This window comes from Rhamphochromis longiceps, linkage group LG16 (genome assembly GCF_057381845.1).
Source record: "Rhamphochromis longiceps isolate RC_006_pf linkage group LG16, R_longiceps_female_GT1.1, whole genome shotgun sequence".
NCBI lineage: Eukaryota > Metazoa > Chordata > Actinopteri > Cichliformes > Cichlidae > Rhamphochromis > Rhamphochromis longiceps.
In genome coordinates, this window is record NC_140572.1 from 13,924,177 (window position 1) to 13,941,732 (window position 17,556).

The 17,556-nt window shown below is 40.6% G+C and overlaps 1 protein-coding gene across 1 annotated transcript in view; it reads right to left on the reverse strand.

Moving 5' to 3' along the window:
• dgkg (diacylglycerol kinase, gamma) overlaps positions 1-17,556 on the reverse strand; it is a 185,372-nt gene that overhangs the window by 103,165 nt on the left and 64,651 nt on the right. Inside the window, exons 6-15 of the mRNA XM_085384270.1 lie at positions 14,743-14,895; positions 14,249-14,298; positions 13,730-13,804; positions 13,223-13,342; positions 9,276-9,393; positions 8,717-8,805; positions 7,114-7,230; positions 5,905-6,003; positions 3,028-3,138; positions 2,862-2,935 (exon numbers count right to left, since the gene is read on the reverse strand). Coding sequence (XP_085240396.1) covers positions 2,862-2,935; positions 3,028-3,138; positions 5,905-6,003; positions 7,114-7,230; positions 8,717-8,805; positions 9,276-9,393; positions 13,223-13,342; positions 13,730-13,804; positions 14,249-14,298; positions 14,743-14,895 — 1,006 coding nt within the window. The remainder of the gene's footprint in view (positions 1-2,861; positions 2,936-3,027; positions 3,139-5,904; positions 6,004-7,113; positions 7,231-8,716; positions 8,806-9,275; positions 9,394-13,222; positions 13,343-13,729; positions 13,805-14,248; positions 14,299-14,742; positions 14,896-17,556) is intronic.

Consider the following 17,556-nt stretch of genomic DNA (forward strand, 5'->3'; position numbering starts at 1 on the left):
GTCTGACTGTTTGAGGCTGTGGACAGGTGTCTTTTATACAGATGATGAGTTCAAACAGGTGCCATTCATACAGGTAACGAGTGGGGGACAGAAAAGCTTCTTACAGAAGACGTTACAGGTCTGTGAGAGCCAGAGATTTTCCTTGTTTGAGGTGACCAAATACTTATTTTCCACCCTGATTTACGAATAAATTCTTTACAAATCCTACCATGTGGATTCATGGATTTTTTTTTCACATTCTGTCTCTCACAGTTGAAGTGTACCTCTGGTGCAAATTACTGACCTCTGTCATCATTTTAAGTGGGGGAACTTGCACAATCGGTGGCTGACTAAATACTTTTTTGCCCCACTGTATTTATATCAGCTAGTGAATAAGTGCCTAAGCTCTCTATCCTATCTGTTGACACGTCTCTGGGTAGAAGAGCAGCTTTTACAACTCGTGCAGCGCTTGCAGTCATCACTCATAATAAAGATGAAACTGAACTCAGACATAAATAGCAGCCTCTGTCTCTGGTTTCCTGCTTAAACTGTTTATTTGTTCTATTAATAGATAATAATTTCCTTTCTAATTGTAACAAAAGAGTGCGTTGCTATGGTAATGTATCAAACTGGGGGAGAGCCACAGGCTTTTGTGAGTTAGGTGGGGTACAATGAGACAATGGAGACATGAATTTAAAGCTTGTATCTCTTCCTCTTTAAATGACAGCATTCAGAGCGTTGGCAGGGAGGTGAAGAAATGTTGGCGCCCTCTTTGGCATAAGTAAAAATACTGTCATTTTCTCATAATGGCTCCAAAAAAGCTTGAATCAAAGCTGATTTTAGTCTCAGCATCCTGCTAATGTAAATTAGCTTTCATTTCATTGGATGTGGGACATAGAAAGGATGTATAGAATCACCTGTCAAATCACATTCGTCTTAACTGCTTATCTAATTCAGGGTCACTGTAGGCTGGGGCTTATCTCGGCCAGTTCCAATTGAAAGAAAAAAAAAGAGGAATGCTGAAGAGGTTAGCTGACTTTGCCCCAAAGTAAAGTTTTAAAAAGCCTTTTTTCCTCCTAGAAGTTCTTTTTTTTTTTTTTTTTTTTTTTACCATTTTGCTCTTGAGGAATCATTCTATGGATTTCAACTCGGGAGTCTTTGAGTGTAACTAATTTGTCCATGCATATGAGGCCACCAGATCCATGTTGTATTTAGTATGCAAATAAAGGGGTCCTTCCTGTCCTTCTTCTTGTCATCTTTTCCAGATTAGATAATGCTAGAGTAGTTCCTTTTCTCCCCCGAAGGTTCTGTCTGTTTGATAGCAGCCTGCTGTCCACAGTTTTCAAAATATAATTTTCAAACTTTGCCTGGCAGTAGTTACCAAAAACACCTCAAGCTAATCATATCTAGGTGAAAATGGGGCCAAGGTCGGTCAAGGTTGATCGTCTTCAAACTTCGAAACAATACATTAGGCCTTTAGGGACATGAGAATTTGGGTTGGTTCACCTTGAAAGAAAGATTCCAAGAAACTATATCAAATAATATATCATAAGGACAGAGTTGTAAATCACATTATTTATTTTCTCAGTCTAACACCCTACAACATCACAATTATGCCTTAACAGCCGGACGTCATCATGTTGTAATAGAAACATCATAAAACATCAAAGTTTTAGGGGGAGACCCCATGATTCATGTAGTGTCTGAAACAAGCTGTTTTAGCTTCTTTGAGACAACTGTCCCCTTATTCTTTCATTATGTGAAACTCTGGACATGTTTAATGCGAACATGAAACACTATAATATAACATATGACAGCAGAATAAACCTCCCAACCAGAAGTGTATGGATAAGAACCTAAAATTACTGTCCTATTAGAAATTATCCACTACACGTTGATGATTTACATTTTGTGCATTGTTTTGTATTTACTTCTTTGTGTCTCAGTTCAGTATAGCTCCTGTAATATAATGGAATTCCCAGGTTGCTAGAAGAACAGTGAGAATAGACCTGAGAATAGCAGGATTATTAGTGGGAGGTGCTTAGGTAACAAACGTCCATGCACCAGGTGTGGTACACTTTTGTCTTGTTCAATGATGGGGTTGATTTAACAGAGCCCTCTAAGCTATGAGCAGTAAATGCACTGTGGGTAAGTTCTACACTTGCTGTAGTGGGTGCTTGTGTGTTATAGGAAAGCCAAGTTAGTCACTATAGCTGATAACTCGTGGGCCAGATGTTTTCTTTAGAGGTATGTCATAAACTTAGTTTAAAGAAAAACAAAGAAAACTGGTGTTAATGAAGTAACTTTTCACTCGTCTCATTTTATTTATACAGATCATTGTTAAAGCATTTCCTCGGGAATTTTAACCTCCAGCTTCCTCGAGTGTTGGCATTTATGTGTTTGGCAATTACTGAGCATGTTTGTTGCATTAATGTAATTGAATTCATGTATATGCCTGTTTATGCCTCTGCCGTCTTTTGAGCTTTTCCTTCAGTTTTACTTCCACCTGTCTCATCATTTTGATTGATTTCTTGATTTCTGCTTCAGTCTCCCTTCAGTCCTAGAGTGTCTGCGTTTGTTACTTTGTGTGCTTAAAATTTTTTGAAATTTACTTTGCTTTGTCTGCGAGTCTTGCATTTGGGTCCTCTTTGCCACAGCAGGGGACAGATTCATTTCTGTTTAGTGTTTAGTTTTTAAATGGAATAACTGACTATTACATACCTCAGATTTTACTCCATTTAATAAAAGAATAATGATAATGAATTTATGTTTGATTAATGAAATATTAACTATTTATCTCAAATGTCAAATGAGATTTATAACCTCTGTCTATTAAATCGAAGAGGTAAGCGAGAGTCGACCTGTGGGTGAGAGTAACTTACCGCTCCCCCTGTCTCCCTCCACTCTTGAGATTGACCAAAACCAGGAGTGGGTGAGTGCCTGGAAGCGGGGTTATCTGGATAGAGGAAGGACAGATTCAGGTAGCTGCTAACCAGCTTTATTTGCACCATGCAGAAATGACAGGTGCAGAGTGAGCGGCCAGCATACCTGGAGTGCTTGTCCATCTCCAGGGGAGAATTTAAAAGTCTGATTGGTGTCATCAGGGCTGGTGCTGGGAGGTGATTCCCCCTCCCCTCGCTTCACCCCAGAATGACGGTCCTGAGAATGAAGGTGAAGTGATTGACTGTGTACAGGTCACATTCATTAAATTAAATTACATTTTAGTTGTAAAATGACAAATGTACCTAACCTAGTCTGTACGACCTGTCTCTAAAAAAACTAAAAACAAAATACAAATTAAATGTCCAAGTCCATGAAAAAGCAGCTGGATAGCGCAGTGGCAACATTAGTGTCTTTGGAATAATAGCACAGGATTCTGATTCCAATTACGGCATGCCATTCACCGAACAGTCATCAGATACCATACTGGAATAATAAACTGTCCACAGGAGACAGATGCTCCTTATGTCGAGATGCAACAACTCCTCAGAATGTACAGGTCTCCAGCTGAAGTCCAGCACCCTGAGGCTCTATGAGCAACAGACAGTAGGAGGGCGAAGATTATTGAGTGTCAGTTACAACTCAGCAGCAAAAAATAAGCACCTATGAATACAGCAGGATGATAGCCCCCAAAGATGAGCTGCTCCAAGAGTGCCTCAGACAGCTAAAGACAGATGGTGATAAGGAAAAGGAAGAAAGAACTATGATGGAAGACCAAGCCTCTGCATGGGATGTACCATCAACAGACAGAGGAAAAAGCTGACATCAAGAAATTCTACCAGTGGCACGAAAAGAACCGAAGTAAAGGAAAGAACAGAGGCTCTGATCATGGCAGAATATATTCAGAGCCTCTGTTCTTTCCTGTTCTTATAAGAACTGGCCCTCAGCACCAGATTCACAGATGCAGGAGTCTATCATACAGTCAGGGCACAAACTGCAGATGCTCTCGAGGACCTAAGATTCAAGCTGGGGTAGTGTACACTGAAAGGTGCGACCAAGCGGCTGAGATAGTGTGCGTGAATATCTGTGCCACATGGGGACTAGAAGTCCCCAACTCCTGATAGGAGACACCACCAAAGGTAGTTGGGAACATCAGGGCTAAGGTGCTGTAGGACTTTGAGCTCCAGACAAGCAGTTGCTGGACAAACAAGTGGTGGCTGACAGGAGCAGATGTTTACAGATGTGATAGATGTGGTGATCATTAGAAGCTTTAACCCTGAAACTGGAAGAGTGGCTTCAGCAGATTCCAGAAAGTGCTCTGGCACTCAAGCTTGATATGTATCAGTTTGTCACTTATGGATTTGTGTGAGAAATTAAAAAGTGAGGAGCATAAAAATACTCCAATAATTGTTTTCACCACTAAAACAATCACTGCTTTTAATAATATTTGCTGATTGTGAAAAAGACGAACGTGTTTGGAGGTTGTAACTCGGCCATGCGGTGACAAAAGGAAGTTTTATAAATAACGATTTGTCACGTTTAACACTGACTTCCTTTGATTAACCTTCCAGAACCTCCACAGGGAGGTTTTTAGGAAACATTCAGTCATTTCACACAGAACATGAAATAGTTGCATAGCCATACATAGCAAATGTATAATGGCCGTGCATTATATCAGCATTAACTCATTATTCCTGTCACACTTGCCTCCTGTCTGGTGTCGGGATACCAGTGGATGTGCAGTAACCTTTCAAAACTAGAACGGGGAATGTCACAATGGGTGACATCACTGTGGTGACATTACATCTAACTACTTGTATTTAGAGAGAGTTTATGTCTGTAAATGGGTGATTACATAAAGGTAAATCTTTAAGAGCGAGAGACACAATATCAACAGAAAAATAAATACCTAAAAGTTATGAATTGATAAACTGATACCTGACCAAATGAGGTAAATGAATGCATCACAGAGTTTTCCTTAAATGTACTCTGTAGCTGCACGTCAAATGCACTGATTCTTATATAGCGCTTTTCTACTCTCCTGGAGCACTCAAAGTGCTGTATACAACACCCAATCACACCCATTCTCACAAGTGCTGACTCTAAACTGAGCTTTTCTAATGACATTCACACTCCGATGGATGCATCGGAGAGAAACTTGGGGTTAGTATCTTGCCCAAGGATACTTGGCATACAGACTGGAGGTGCCAAGGATCGAACCACAAACCTTCCGATCAGTAAGTGACCTGCTCTACCTCCTGAGCAACAGCCACCCGCAAATGCTTGATCAAATGCGTTGATCCGCATCTTCCGGGCAAGGACAGAGAGACTCAAGAGGAGCTTCTATCCCCAAGCCATCCGTGCCCTAAACACACACACCCGCCCTCTCACATCATCTATAATTGACTGAGTCAGGACTCTTCCAGACACTAAACCAAGGAACAATGCACATTTCAATTCCTTTAATTTTAAATATGTTTATATTGTCTATCCTGTAAAATAGTCAGATATCTATTCATATTAATGTACAGAATTCACCTGCTTGCTGCTACTACTGCACATTCACCCAGTGTATATACTATATATATATATATATATATATATATATATATATATATATATATATATATATATATATATATATATATATATATATGATGTTCTTCCTCTACACCCCCCCCCCCCCAATTTTTGCACATGTCGAGGAGCCTGTCAGGCTACATTTCACTGTGTGTTATACTTGTATAACTATGCATGTGACAAATAATAAAGAACCTTGAACCTTGAAATGCTTGATCTCACCCTTATGGAGTAGGTCTGTTTTTACCTACAGAACTGCAGCAACTTCTCCAAACTTCTAAACTCTGACCACATATTTTTTGTTAAATTGATTTTTAAAGAGTCCAATAAATGTTAAACTGGTGAATTAAAACTATTTGAGTTTTTGCTGTATGCACGCTCTCGTACAGAGGAATGCATTCTTACCAAGACGACAGGGCAGATGTACGAGGGCAACAGAGTGTGGTCCCTCAAGGCTCCTCCATCACACTCTGGCTTCACATTAGATGCACACTTATTATGGAGCTACAACAGAGAGGAAAGCCAGAAACATAAGAACTGTGGGCGTCATCCATCTGTGAGACTGAGTCTGTTAAACACTACCAGTACGAAAAGCTATTCTTCTGAGGGCATTCTCACTAATGGGCTGTATTGACTGTTTGACAGGTCATATAGGACCAATCAATAAGCTATCACTTTGTATTTCTGAGCAAGATGTCTTTAATACTGATACAAGAGATTTGTGAGAGCTTTGGCTGTGGGTTTTTGATAGTCATGAAAATTCAAAGTCAGCATTGACACCTAGAGGATCTGAAGTGCAATGACAAGTAAAATATATATGAAGGTCTGTGTATTCATGTATCACATTATGGAGACATTACAGTTTCAGTTATGTTGTGGTTTGTCTGATAGTAGTTTGCAGAAGGATTAGGTATATACTAAGAGAAGTAATGTACATGGGGTTACTCAGTACAAGCTGTACTTCAGATACTTTAATTAGTTTCACTGCTAAAATAATTACTGCTTTTAATAACACTATACTAATATTTAGCTTTATGTTATTATGGATAAAACTCCCATCAGTATATAGATACCTGTATACACATGCATCTCCAGTTACACTATTAGAGTGACTGATCAATCAATAATTATCATCTGGTAATAAAATATATATGATTTTGATTATTAAGTACACCAAGTGAAGGTAAAAATAGCCTTAAATACCACCTTTCTCTTGCTAGCTTTTTGCAAGTCAGACAATAAATTTGCACAAACACGTAAAAAATGAGTAAAAAACTGTTTTATAAAGGAACAGGGAATAGAGGACAACAGTAACACAAACACTTAAAACTATCTAACCTGGCTTAAAATATCTATTTAGGCTGTGCAAACGTTTCTTTAATTGAATTATGTTCTTCAGATTTTTTTCTATTTAAGGAACTGTCATCCATGTTCTTAAGGCTTTAGAGCTTACTTTGCTTTCACTTTAGCTAAGCAGCCTTTCCCTCATCTTCATCTTTGTCTATATCTACTGCTGTCTTCCTCTGTATGGCAGTGTTGACACTGCTGTGTACTTCTAGAGATTAATGTTTCCTGTTAATCGTTCATCTGAGTTTATATAAGGCAGCGACTCACAGTGATCTGACACCAGACGCAGTGCAGGCCAGTGAGGCCCTGGTAACATTTGATGCTTCTGTGACAGCGGTCGCACTTGGTAGGAGAGTTACCCTCCATCCATACATGCTGCATAGCCTAGAGAAACAACAGGAGAACGGGACATTTTTTATTCAAGTATTTAATGCTTTTCAATTTTGTATTCAATGGTGCATGCTGTTAGTTCAAATTCATTCATATTTTATTTCACAAATATTGCTGAACACCTTTTAAAAATATTGCAGAACTGGTTTCAAAATCTAGTAAATGTAAAGCAGCTATGAAATGCTGGTACTCCCCAGCACTGCTTATCTAAAGAGAAAACATGCATGAATAGAGCAACAGTAAGAACACTAACAGATGAGGCACATTTTCTAAGCTAAAAGGCAAAAGCATCTCTGCTAGCCTCAAGAATTTTGCTGAAACCTTGTTGCACATATTACAAACTTGTTTTGTTACCTCAGCAAAGCTCTGATAACAGCGGTTTTACAGTTGCCACTAATAGTCACGTTTGCTATTCAGTATCTATCTGTAGATTTTTTTTCAAAGCACTTCAGTCAATTATACTTCCCATTCATGTGCTTATTGCTGTTCTATTAGTCATCTCTGCTGTAGAGATACGAGGAAATGAGTTGCACAAAATTATACAGTCACTGAAGTCCTATAAGGTGAGTATAATATGAAGTAAGATATTTTTTTTAATCTTGTAAAAGCTATTATCAATTTTTGCAAATTTCATTTTATTTATTTCATTTCATTATTTCTATTCACCACAGAGCACTGACAACATATCAAATGTTTAAACCCAGAAAATGTACAATTTAAAGAAAAAGTTCATTCATTTAATTAAAAATAAAAATTCATGCCATTAAAAACTCAATTTGAACAACAATGTTTCTCAAGAGAACTCTCATTGGGTCGAAGAAAATTAGAATCAGAATACTTTAATAATCTCTAAGGAAATTGCGTAAATTAGAAAAAGCTGGATTAGTAGGTTGCACTAAAAAGAAACAACTGGAGGAACAGTATGCAGTGAATTAGGTTAACTGGCAACAGGTCAGTAACACAAAGAGGTAGAAAAAGAACATCTTAGAGAGGCAGAGTTTCGTAGAAGCAATGGTCAGCAGAGGTTTGCCAAACAATTTCAGAGATGTCAGATCTGAAAAGTCCTTTCCAGTTCAAAAGTTTTGAAATGGAGAAAACAAAATACGCGCTCACAGTGGAAATAAAAAACAGATTACCAAAACAGTTCATCGGTAATCCAATATATTAAGTTAATAATTAGAGAGAGACTTTGCTCGAGGCTACAATGAAGCTCTAATAAGTCCAAAAGGAAGGAAATGTGCTCTACAAAGCATAATCAACATGTGACCCGAGTCAGTGTAATCATTCTCAACTGCTTCAGCGTGTCAGTGCTAAAACACAGAGAACCTTACATGACCTCAAAGGCAATCCCATGATCCTCGCTGCTCTTTTAAAAGAGACCACGAGCCAGCAGGAATCTGCTCAACAGGCTGCTCGGTATTCCCGTCTCATTACCCAGCAGCAACACTGTGTGCAGAATGAACCCTTTGATTGTACTTACGTTGGTGTGTCTGCGTGACTTGGCGTAGGTGCTGATGCAGGCAGCGATGTCTTTGGACACACAGCGTTCATGTACTGTGTATTTGCATACTAAAAAAAAACAAGGGTAAAATTACTTTATATCATAAACAAGCTGCAGAATTGTTAAACAATCTTTCTTAAACCTATTTGTCTTGTCCAGTAACTCCAACTGAAAACATGACTGGCAGGGAATTTAATAAGAAGTTAATTACACTGAAGATCATTTCAATCTATAAGTGCTTGCAATCAACAGTGACAATAACATCAGCCCTTCAGAAGCGGTTCCTACATGGGAGAATTCAGTAATGAAATTACACATAATGGCATCATTAATGCGTTTTTAATGCTGCCTGTGAGGACTTTTAATCGAAAACAACACTGACTCAGACACACTCAGGCACGATAAACGGCCTAAATTTCAGTCTGACATAGTGACAGTGACGCTGAGAGGAGGAAGTCAGAGCAGGAGAATAATGGACACCAGGAGACGCAAAAGCAGAAAGACCAACAAGGAGACGTTGGAAGGTGCAGAGACTCACAGGAGCAGCAGAGGCCCTGTTTGCGCACTCCGAGCAGCATGGTATGGCAGTAGTTACAGTAGGCTGGTTTGTTGAAGTGCTTGAGACGCCAAACATGCTGCCCATCTTCCTGCACATTCTAGGACAACACAACAAGAGTGAAAATTTAAATAGGACACGATTCATTCTCCTAACAGGACCATCCCAACTAAACTCAAGCAACACTTAATTTCAGTGATATACAGCATGTTTTCTCTCCTGAATAACTGATTTAGCATCTATACATACTCCTGTAAGAAAAACCAGGAAAGAAAAAGGCCATGTCTGAAAAATGAAGCCAGTGTGGAAGTAGCAAAAACTGCAAATCTTCTAAAGACCTCTTCAGGCTGGCTCCAAAAGAGAGCCAGTCTCTGTGTAATCCCTATATAAAAATGCCCAACGTGCATCTTAAAAAAACACGTTAACAGCCTGGAGCAAAAAAATTTTGTTGTTCTTTATGGAAAATGCATCCTTTCAGAATAACTTTTATGGTGGTTACATTTATCTGATCTTAACAAAGGCAGCGATTAGCAGTCAGGCTTGTAGCACTGTAGTCTCCATTTCCACCTGTAGAGAATCACTGTGGTGATCTCTTTGGACTGCTTTTCATCTTTGCTTTGATTCATCTTTGATTGTGTGTCCTCATTACGATCGGTATTTTTGTTTATGTGTGGAACTGTAGCTATGGTAACGTTTCATAACTCGAAAGTAATCAAACGAATAAGAGTAGTGTAATGATATTGACAAAGGACGTACAATGTGTTTTCTTTATTTTGATATATTAGATTTCAGAAAGCAACACTGTTACACAATCTGCAACTCAGGTGCACACAATAAAGAGAAAAGTCTAAAACAGGGGTCGGCAAACCTGGGAAGGGTTAACTGATGACTGGCCAGAGGGCATTTGCCTGTTGGGACTATGGTGATTTTTCATTTTTATGGGCCTATGATTTTATTTTTTTTATTTTTTAGTAACGGTATAAACAATGAAAGATGGTGGATTGGCCAGATGCTGGCAGATGTGTAAAAATAACTTGGTTGTTTGGTGGTGGCTATGGCGGAGCTTCCACAGAGGCCAGCAGGTGGATGAGGGAAAGTGGAGGTAGGAGGAGGAGAGACCTGAGGCAACAGGTGAACTGAACTTCAGGTAAGAAGTTATGACCTGCAGTCTATCTGGGTCAGATATAAACCAAGTTTAGGTGGAGTTTTCGTTGTGCTGACTTTTTACAGTCAGTTACAATAACTCGTACTGCGTGCTAGCTAGCATGACGGAGTTTCTATATAGCTGGGTGGGTGCTATGATGTTTCTGATAGTGAACTTCATAAGGTTAGTTAGTAGAGTTGCCAACCGTCCCGTAAAAAATGGAATCGTCCCGTATTCAGAGAAAATAATACGAGTTTCGTATTGAGCTGAAAAGAAACAGTTTGTCCCGTACTTCAGCTAGAATGAAAGAAAAGAAGCTGGAGTTATTCTGTCTTCACGCTGCAGCTGACTCTTCTTCTCTCATTCTTCCCCCTCCATCTCCTGTTGCTACTTCAATCATGAAACTGATCAATGATCAGCTGATCGGCTTTTCTCTCTTGTTTGTTTATCGCCCACTTTGCGCCAGAAAGAGGAAACCAGCAGATAAGATAAGATAAGATAAGATAAGATAAGATAAGATAAGATAAGATAAGATAAGATAGGATAGAACTTTATTAATCCCTCAGGTGGGTTCCTCTGGGAAATTCGACTTCCAAAAAAAGCACAGCAACAACCAAAGTTACAGTTACAGAACTGTTATATATATACACACACACACACACACACACACACACACACACACACACACACACACACACACACACACACACACACACACACACACACATATATAAATACAGAGACAAATATAAATAAAATATACAAAGGGGATAAATAGAATAAATAGGAATAAAAAATAAAAATACAAGTGAATTGCACATTTCAAGTATTGAGTCTAATTGCACTGTTGACTATTTACAAAAAGTATTGCACAAGGTATTGTACAGTGAGGTGCAGAGGCACTACAGCTTAGTTGTTCCCCCCTCCTTTGTCCTCCTGTTTCCCCTCCCTCTCCCCTCCAGAGAGGAGTTAAACAGTCTGATGGCGTGTGGGACAAAGGAGATGTCGCGCTAAACAACAGCAGCACGTTTAAGCTTGATCAGCTGTTGTTAGAATTTGTTTAATATTAATTTCTAGCATCAGCTGATGTTTGCTGGAGCCACAGCTGTAAACCTGCTGGTCATGATGTCGGTTTGGATATGTGGTGAGAGGGAAACATGAAGATGAAACCAGGAGATGTCCTTACTGAATCATCAGAGCTGAACAGGTGATGGAGAAACAGGTTTACCTTTTAGGTGACATGAATGAGTTGAAGGGAAGTTATGAACTGTTTCTGAGAGACAAATAACACCAGGATCCTTTTCTAAGTAGCTGACAGCTGGTAACTGTGCAGGGGCGGGTCTAGCAAAGTTTTGCCAGGGGGGCAGGTAGGGCATTAACAGGGAAAGGTGGGCACAAAGAAATACTTTTCTTTGTTCTTCTCATTTAAAATGTCTGGCTGTTATTAAATAATTATCTGAAGCTTACAACCAAAGTTTTTATCTGATGTAAAATGTATAGAAATCATACATATACCAACAAGATTTTACATCACTGTCACAACAGCATTTGTTTTCATTCCAAGGCTTTATAACTTTAATACCTGGTGGGCCGGTCTCTAGTCAAAATGCCCGGGCCGATTTTTTTGTCCCAGTCCAGCCCTGGGCACGACACACAGTGAGTTAATCTGAGAAGGTGCATTAAAAAACAAATGGCCGGGCCAGCGGTGCACATTGCAAATTAGCTTGCATAGACAGATTAGTTGTGCCGCTTCTTAATGACGGTATCTTAGCTAACAACTCCAACTACCAGATTCAACTTGTAATTGGCTAAAAATTACTTAGCCTACCGGTAAGAGGGACGTTGCTAGCTGGCAGTTTTTTCAAGCGATGTTGAAATTTCCACATTTCGACACTTCAAATGCTTCAGCGCAGCATCAGCATTCGTAGACTCGAGACTGATCAAACCAGAAAGCTTTAATGAGCAGCTGGATTTGTCTCGCAGTAACTGGCTGAGTTAATGCGACATTGAAATGCAGCTGATTGAAATAAAAACCTTGACTCTGTGGGGGTCAAAGTTTGCAGAAATACAAACGCAGCTGGAATCCATATCTGTGCGTGTTCATGGAGCTTGCATTTTCACCTGCTGGACATCACTACCTGACAAGTTTAACTGTCTTCAGAACATTGCAGAGGCCTTATTGACAGTATTTGGCTCTACATATCTGTGTGAGCAGATTTTCTCTCACATGAGTGTCCTCAGGCAGCCGTCTGAATGCTGGACACTCGGAGACCTGTGTCTCTGAGTGGGAGACCAGAGATCACATTAACATGTGTGTCTCTGTATTAACAGACATGCCATATTGGCCCAGTTTATTTTTCTTATCATTGTTGTGAGGAGACCATAAATAGCGTTTGCATTTTCTGTTGTACAGTTCATTTGCTGTTATGGATAAAAAGTGTCTTTGTTTTGTTTCAAAATAGCTGATAACTATTCGCTGATAGTTGCCAACATCTGCAAACAAATATAATTCTATTAAGTTGTTCTATATATTGTGTAACTGTTAATATAGAGCGTTATTAAATGTATTGCTAATGCAATCATATGGCACATTGACTTCTGAGGAAAGTTTAGATGGCACTCATCATCAGAAAGGTTGCCGACCCCTGGTCTAAAATCTAAAACCTTAACAGTTCGTGTAGGTGAGTAAGAACCCTACAGTTCAATACAAAAACACCAGAATAGTATAGAAATGCTTTCAAACACTGCAAGAACAAAGTAAACATACACTTTTCCAAGCACATACCGTATCCATGCCCAGCAGGACAAGTAAAGGGATGGTGGTGAGGCCTCCTCTGATCCACTCATCTAAGGTGACCGTCCCATCTCGGTCGTAGTCGATCTCTTCCATCATCTCTTTCAATATCTAAAGATACACAGGTACACTTCAGCCCATAAGTATTTGACTATGATACATATGTCTGTAATTTTGCACATCACAGTGGATTTTAGATCAGGCAAATATGACGCAACTGAAATGCAGAGTTAGTGTAATAATTCCCTCTAAATGTCAGAAAACCTCAGAATAAAGTGGGATAAAGTGGTTTTTATACATTGTGTACAAAATTAGATATATGTTCTCACTGGGTCTTAACTTTACTTTACTTTTTGGAATTAAAATCCACTTTATGGGTGTCAGCTTAGGTTTTGGGAGACATCAAGGATGCATAGACATTCGCATAGAGGCCTCAATAGATGTTTCTCTTTCTGTTCACCATCAGACTTTATTGCAACTGGGAGTGTGTTTGCTCACCGGTCGTAGTTCTGTTGAATCCCACTCCAGATACTCTGCCACATGCACCATCTGATTAATGATGCGATCCAGCTCCTATGTAAAGACAAAGCATAACTTACAGGACAGAGAAACTATCATTTTAGCTTTTAGAATAGCTTCTCATTTCAAGCACGGAGCAAATACCAGTCTTTTCCTGAACATGTTTTTTAGCCATTGTTATCGGAATTGTTCCGAACATGAAATGCAAAGTAAAACAAAGTCTGAATGTTTTATGTATTTCCCTCTTTGTATAACCTGTATCTGTCTGTTTATGTGATCTCTGTGACACGTGGCTAATATTAAACTTAAGAGATCCATTACAGATGATCTTATGTAAACACAAGGCTGTCACTGAATGTCGAGGTTACTATTCTTGGAGCTGCTGTGTACAAAGTGAAAAGAGAAGGAACAAAACACAGAGACGGAAAGACAGGGAGAGGCTGAGAGAGACGGAGAGGAAACATGAGGGAGATGCAAAAGCAAATGGAGTCCACTTACCGAGCTGTCCAGGACCCCATTGCCGTCTGTGTCGTACAGCCGGAACATGACTAGAGGGAAAGGAGAGAACAGAGATCCCATGATGACTCAGATAATTAGTAGCTCTCGGAAGCTGAAACATTCATTCCTGGACTCTATCCAGATGGCCACTGGGTTAAAGAAGTGCTTCTTCTGTACCGCAGCAAAGGAACTAATTAGAAGATTAGCCTTGATAGTCAGTGCCAATATAGCCACAGACAGTAAAGAGGTCAATTGGGCACAGCGGGGCTTAAGCATGTCACTGACCTGCCCTTTGAGGGAGCTGTTAGTGGTGTATCTAAGGCACTGTTGACACAGCCAGATGGAGGGAATAGCCTTATTACTTACTTTCTGTCAACCTGAGCTAGCAGGCTAGCTTTAGAGGCCACACACACTGCACATGTCAGCTGCTCCCACCTCTATCATACTCCCCACACACCCACACACACAAACACACTTCCATCACTGTCACTTACACTCCAACTTGTCTTCAGGCGTCCCCCTCTCCAGCAGGGAAAGGTAGCAGACAATGTCCTTGAGAAAGACCACCTGGGGTGACGGCAGTGGGGAGGCTCGCTGAGGTGATGGGCTCCTCCGCAGTGACAAATGCTTCTCAGAGTGGGTCCTCTCTGTTGATGTACAACATAAACTTTCAAAGCTACTCATAGCACCCATCACTCTTTCTACTCCGCTGAGTTTCCTCATTAAGCATACACAGTAAAAGCACCAGTAAATTATACATTTAAGCATTCGTATGACACTTTGGAGAACCCCAATCACTGTGCATGTCCCTGAGACAGTGGAGAACCGGTGGACAAAACACCTCGCTGTACAGCTGCAACAGAAGCCATGTGAGGGGATGTAATTGGATTACCAGCACCTAGATGAAACAATTCAAGTTAAATCAATTCCACATTGCAGCACACACTAAACACATGGCTTATTCTGTTACTTCAACATTGAAAGCGTTCACCGAACTGCATTCTGAGTCTGCGGTTGAGTCCTGCCTGCTCAAGCTCAAGCCATAAACAGACTCAGCGGACTCAACTCTGTTCTTGTCACTGGCTCGTTCAGCAGGAAGCTCAGCTGGCGAGACACAAAGCTTCTCCCTGCGTCAAGGTAAGCAGAGTATGGATGATTTTTCAGTGGACTTTTGGATATTGGCTGAAGAGGCTGCCTCTGTCGATGAAATGATAGACTGACTTCGTTTATCAGGGTGGACAATTGAATGCGGGAACTTCATCCGAGGAAGGACTACGAATCCCGGGGACCTGCACACAAGAAAACGTCCAGTCTCGGCACCATTTCCTCAGAGCAACGAGCAGACTTGGAAGGAGAAACAGAGTGTGGAGAACAGCCCATGTAGCTGGGTTGTATTCATCTATCTCCTGTCAAACATCTCAAGCGCATCCAGGCTGGTGAGTGCTTGTACACTAGCAAAAAAAGGCATTTTCATTGATGTCTGTTCTCACCGGTTAAAACAGTGGTTCCCAAACTTCTTTTGCTGGGCCCCCCTTTGTTTTACAAGAAAAATGTGCACGCGCGCACACATCCTCCAACCACACACACCCATATTTTGCTCCATTGCGGTTTATTTCACACCTCAAACATTTAGTAAACAATTAAGCAAATAGACGTAATCTGCAATAAATTACAGGTAGTAATAAAATAAACTACTAACTCTTTTACGCTACGTCCGCACCTACGCGGGTATTTTTGAAAACGCAGCTGTTTCGTCCACACAAACGGTGTTTCGAATCACCGAAAACTGAGATTTTTTTTTTAAAACTCCTTTTTTGTGTTTATGTGTGGACGAGGAATACAGAGTTCGTCACACGACGTCAAAGGTATGTGCCTTTTTTCACGTCACGCTGTGCGCACGTCATTGTTTACATGAGATGAATTGCAGAATGGCAGATAGAGACGAAATACTGTTAATCTGACTATCTTCAGGTTTTACACGCTTACATACACACGCAGTTACTGTCCCTCCATTTAAAAAGGCAGAGGCGTCACGGTGTAATTATTTTGCGTGTAGTTGTTTTTTTCCTGTGTAATAATATTCAACATTGCTATCAATACATTTTTCAAAAAATGCCTCTCTGTGCAAAATGGGTTTAAAAACATAAACAGCTGTTGGATGCTGTTTGTCCGTGATTTGAACCGGGGAACAAATTGTGGCAGGATCAGCCTGATATTATTTGTATCCCACTGTAACTTTACTGTATAAAGATCTAACATCTCCAAAATGTCAGGAGTAGTTAGTCATTACAACAAGTGTTTGTGAACTAAAAATCAGGAATGTGGGTTACTGTTTGTCCGTGATTTGAAGAGCCCAGCACGTGCTCCCGACGAAGGGAAAATTAATCCTGCAGGGGAGACCTACCTCGGCACTTGTGCAGGTGAAGCCAAAGGGAAGATATGCTTCATTATATTTTCTAGTCTTTGGCTTAGAAAGAAGTTGGTTTGGAAACACATTCAGCTATGCTTCATCTCCTGCTTTGCGTTTCTGTAGGCGCCCGTGCTAGCAGTGTCCAAGCGTTTTGTTTTTTTCCCCCCTTTTCATCCCGCGCGCCCCTTGCCATGGCTCTGCGCCCCCACTAGGGGGCGGGCCCCACATTGTGGGAAGGTCTGGGTTTAAAAGATGGAGCCTGGCAGTAAAGGTGGGGATACTGGCGGGGCAGGTGGGGCCTTTTCTTTGCACACTTCTACTTTGTCATTACTTATAGCCCCATCTCCTGGAATGACAAACCCGAAGTCCTGTCCCATCAGTTCTTACCCTCGGATGCCTCGGCAGAGGAGACTACGATTCTGCCACCCTCCTGTATTGTTGGAACTCTGATGTTGGAGATTGACTCCCTGATCCATAATGTTCAACAGGAGGAACCAGACCAGAGTAACAGACCACCTATAATTTGTTTTTACCATCCTCTGGCTCACATCATCCACTGGGGGCATACAGCCAGGTTCATTTGCTATCTCTGCACTGACCACATGATAACCTTCCTCCGTCTTTTCTGGTGGCCCTCTCTCAAGAAAGATGGCTGGGAATATATGTCTACTTGCCAGGTTTGTCCCAAAAACAAGGCTTCTTGCTCTATACATTTGACCTGTTCCTATGCTCAGGTGACCTTGGTCCCACATACCCCTGGACTTCAGCACCAGCCTTTCCCCCTCAGCATGTAACACAGTCATCCTTACTGTTGTTGACTGGTTTTCTAAAGCAGCCCACTTCATCACCTTACCCAACTGCAATCCACACTGGAGACAGCCTAGCTAATGACCAATCA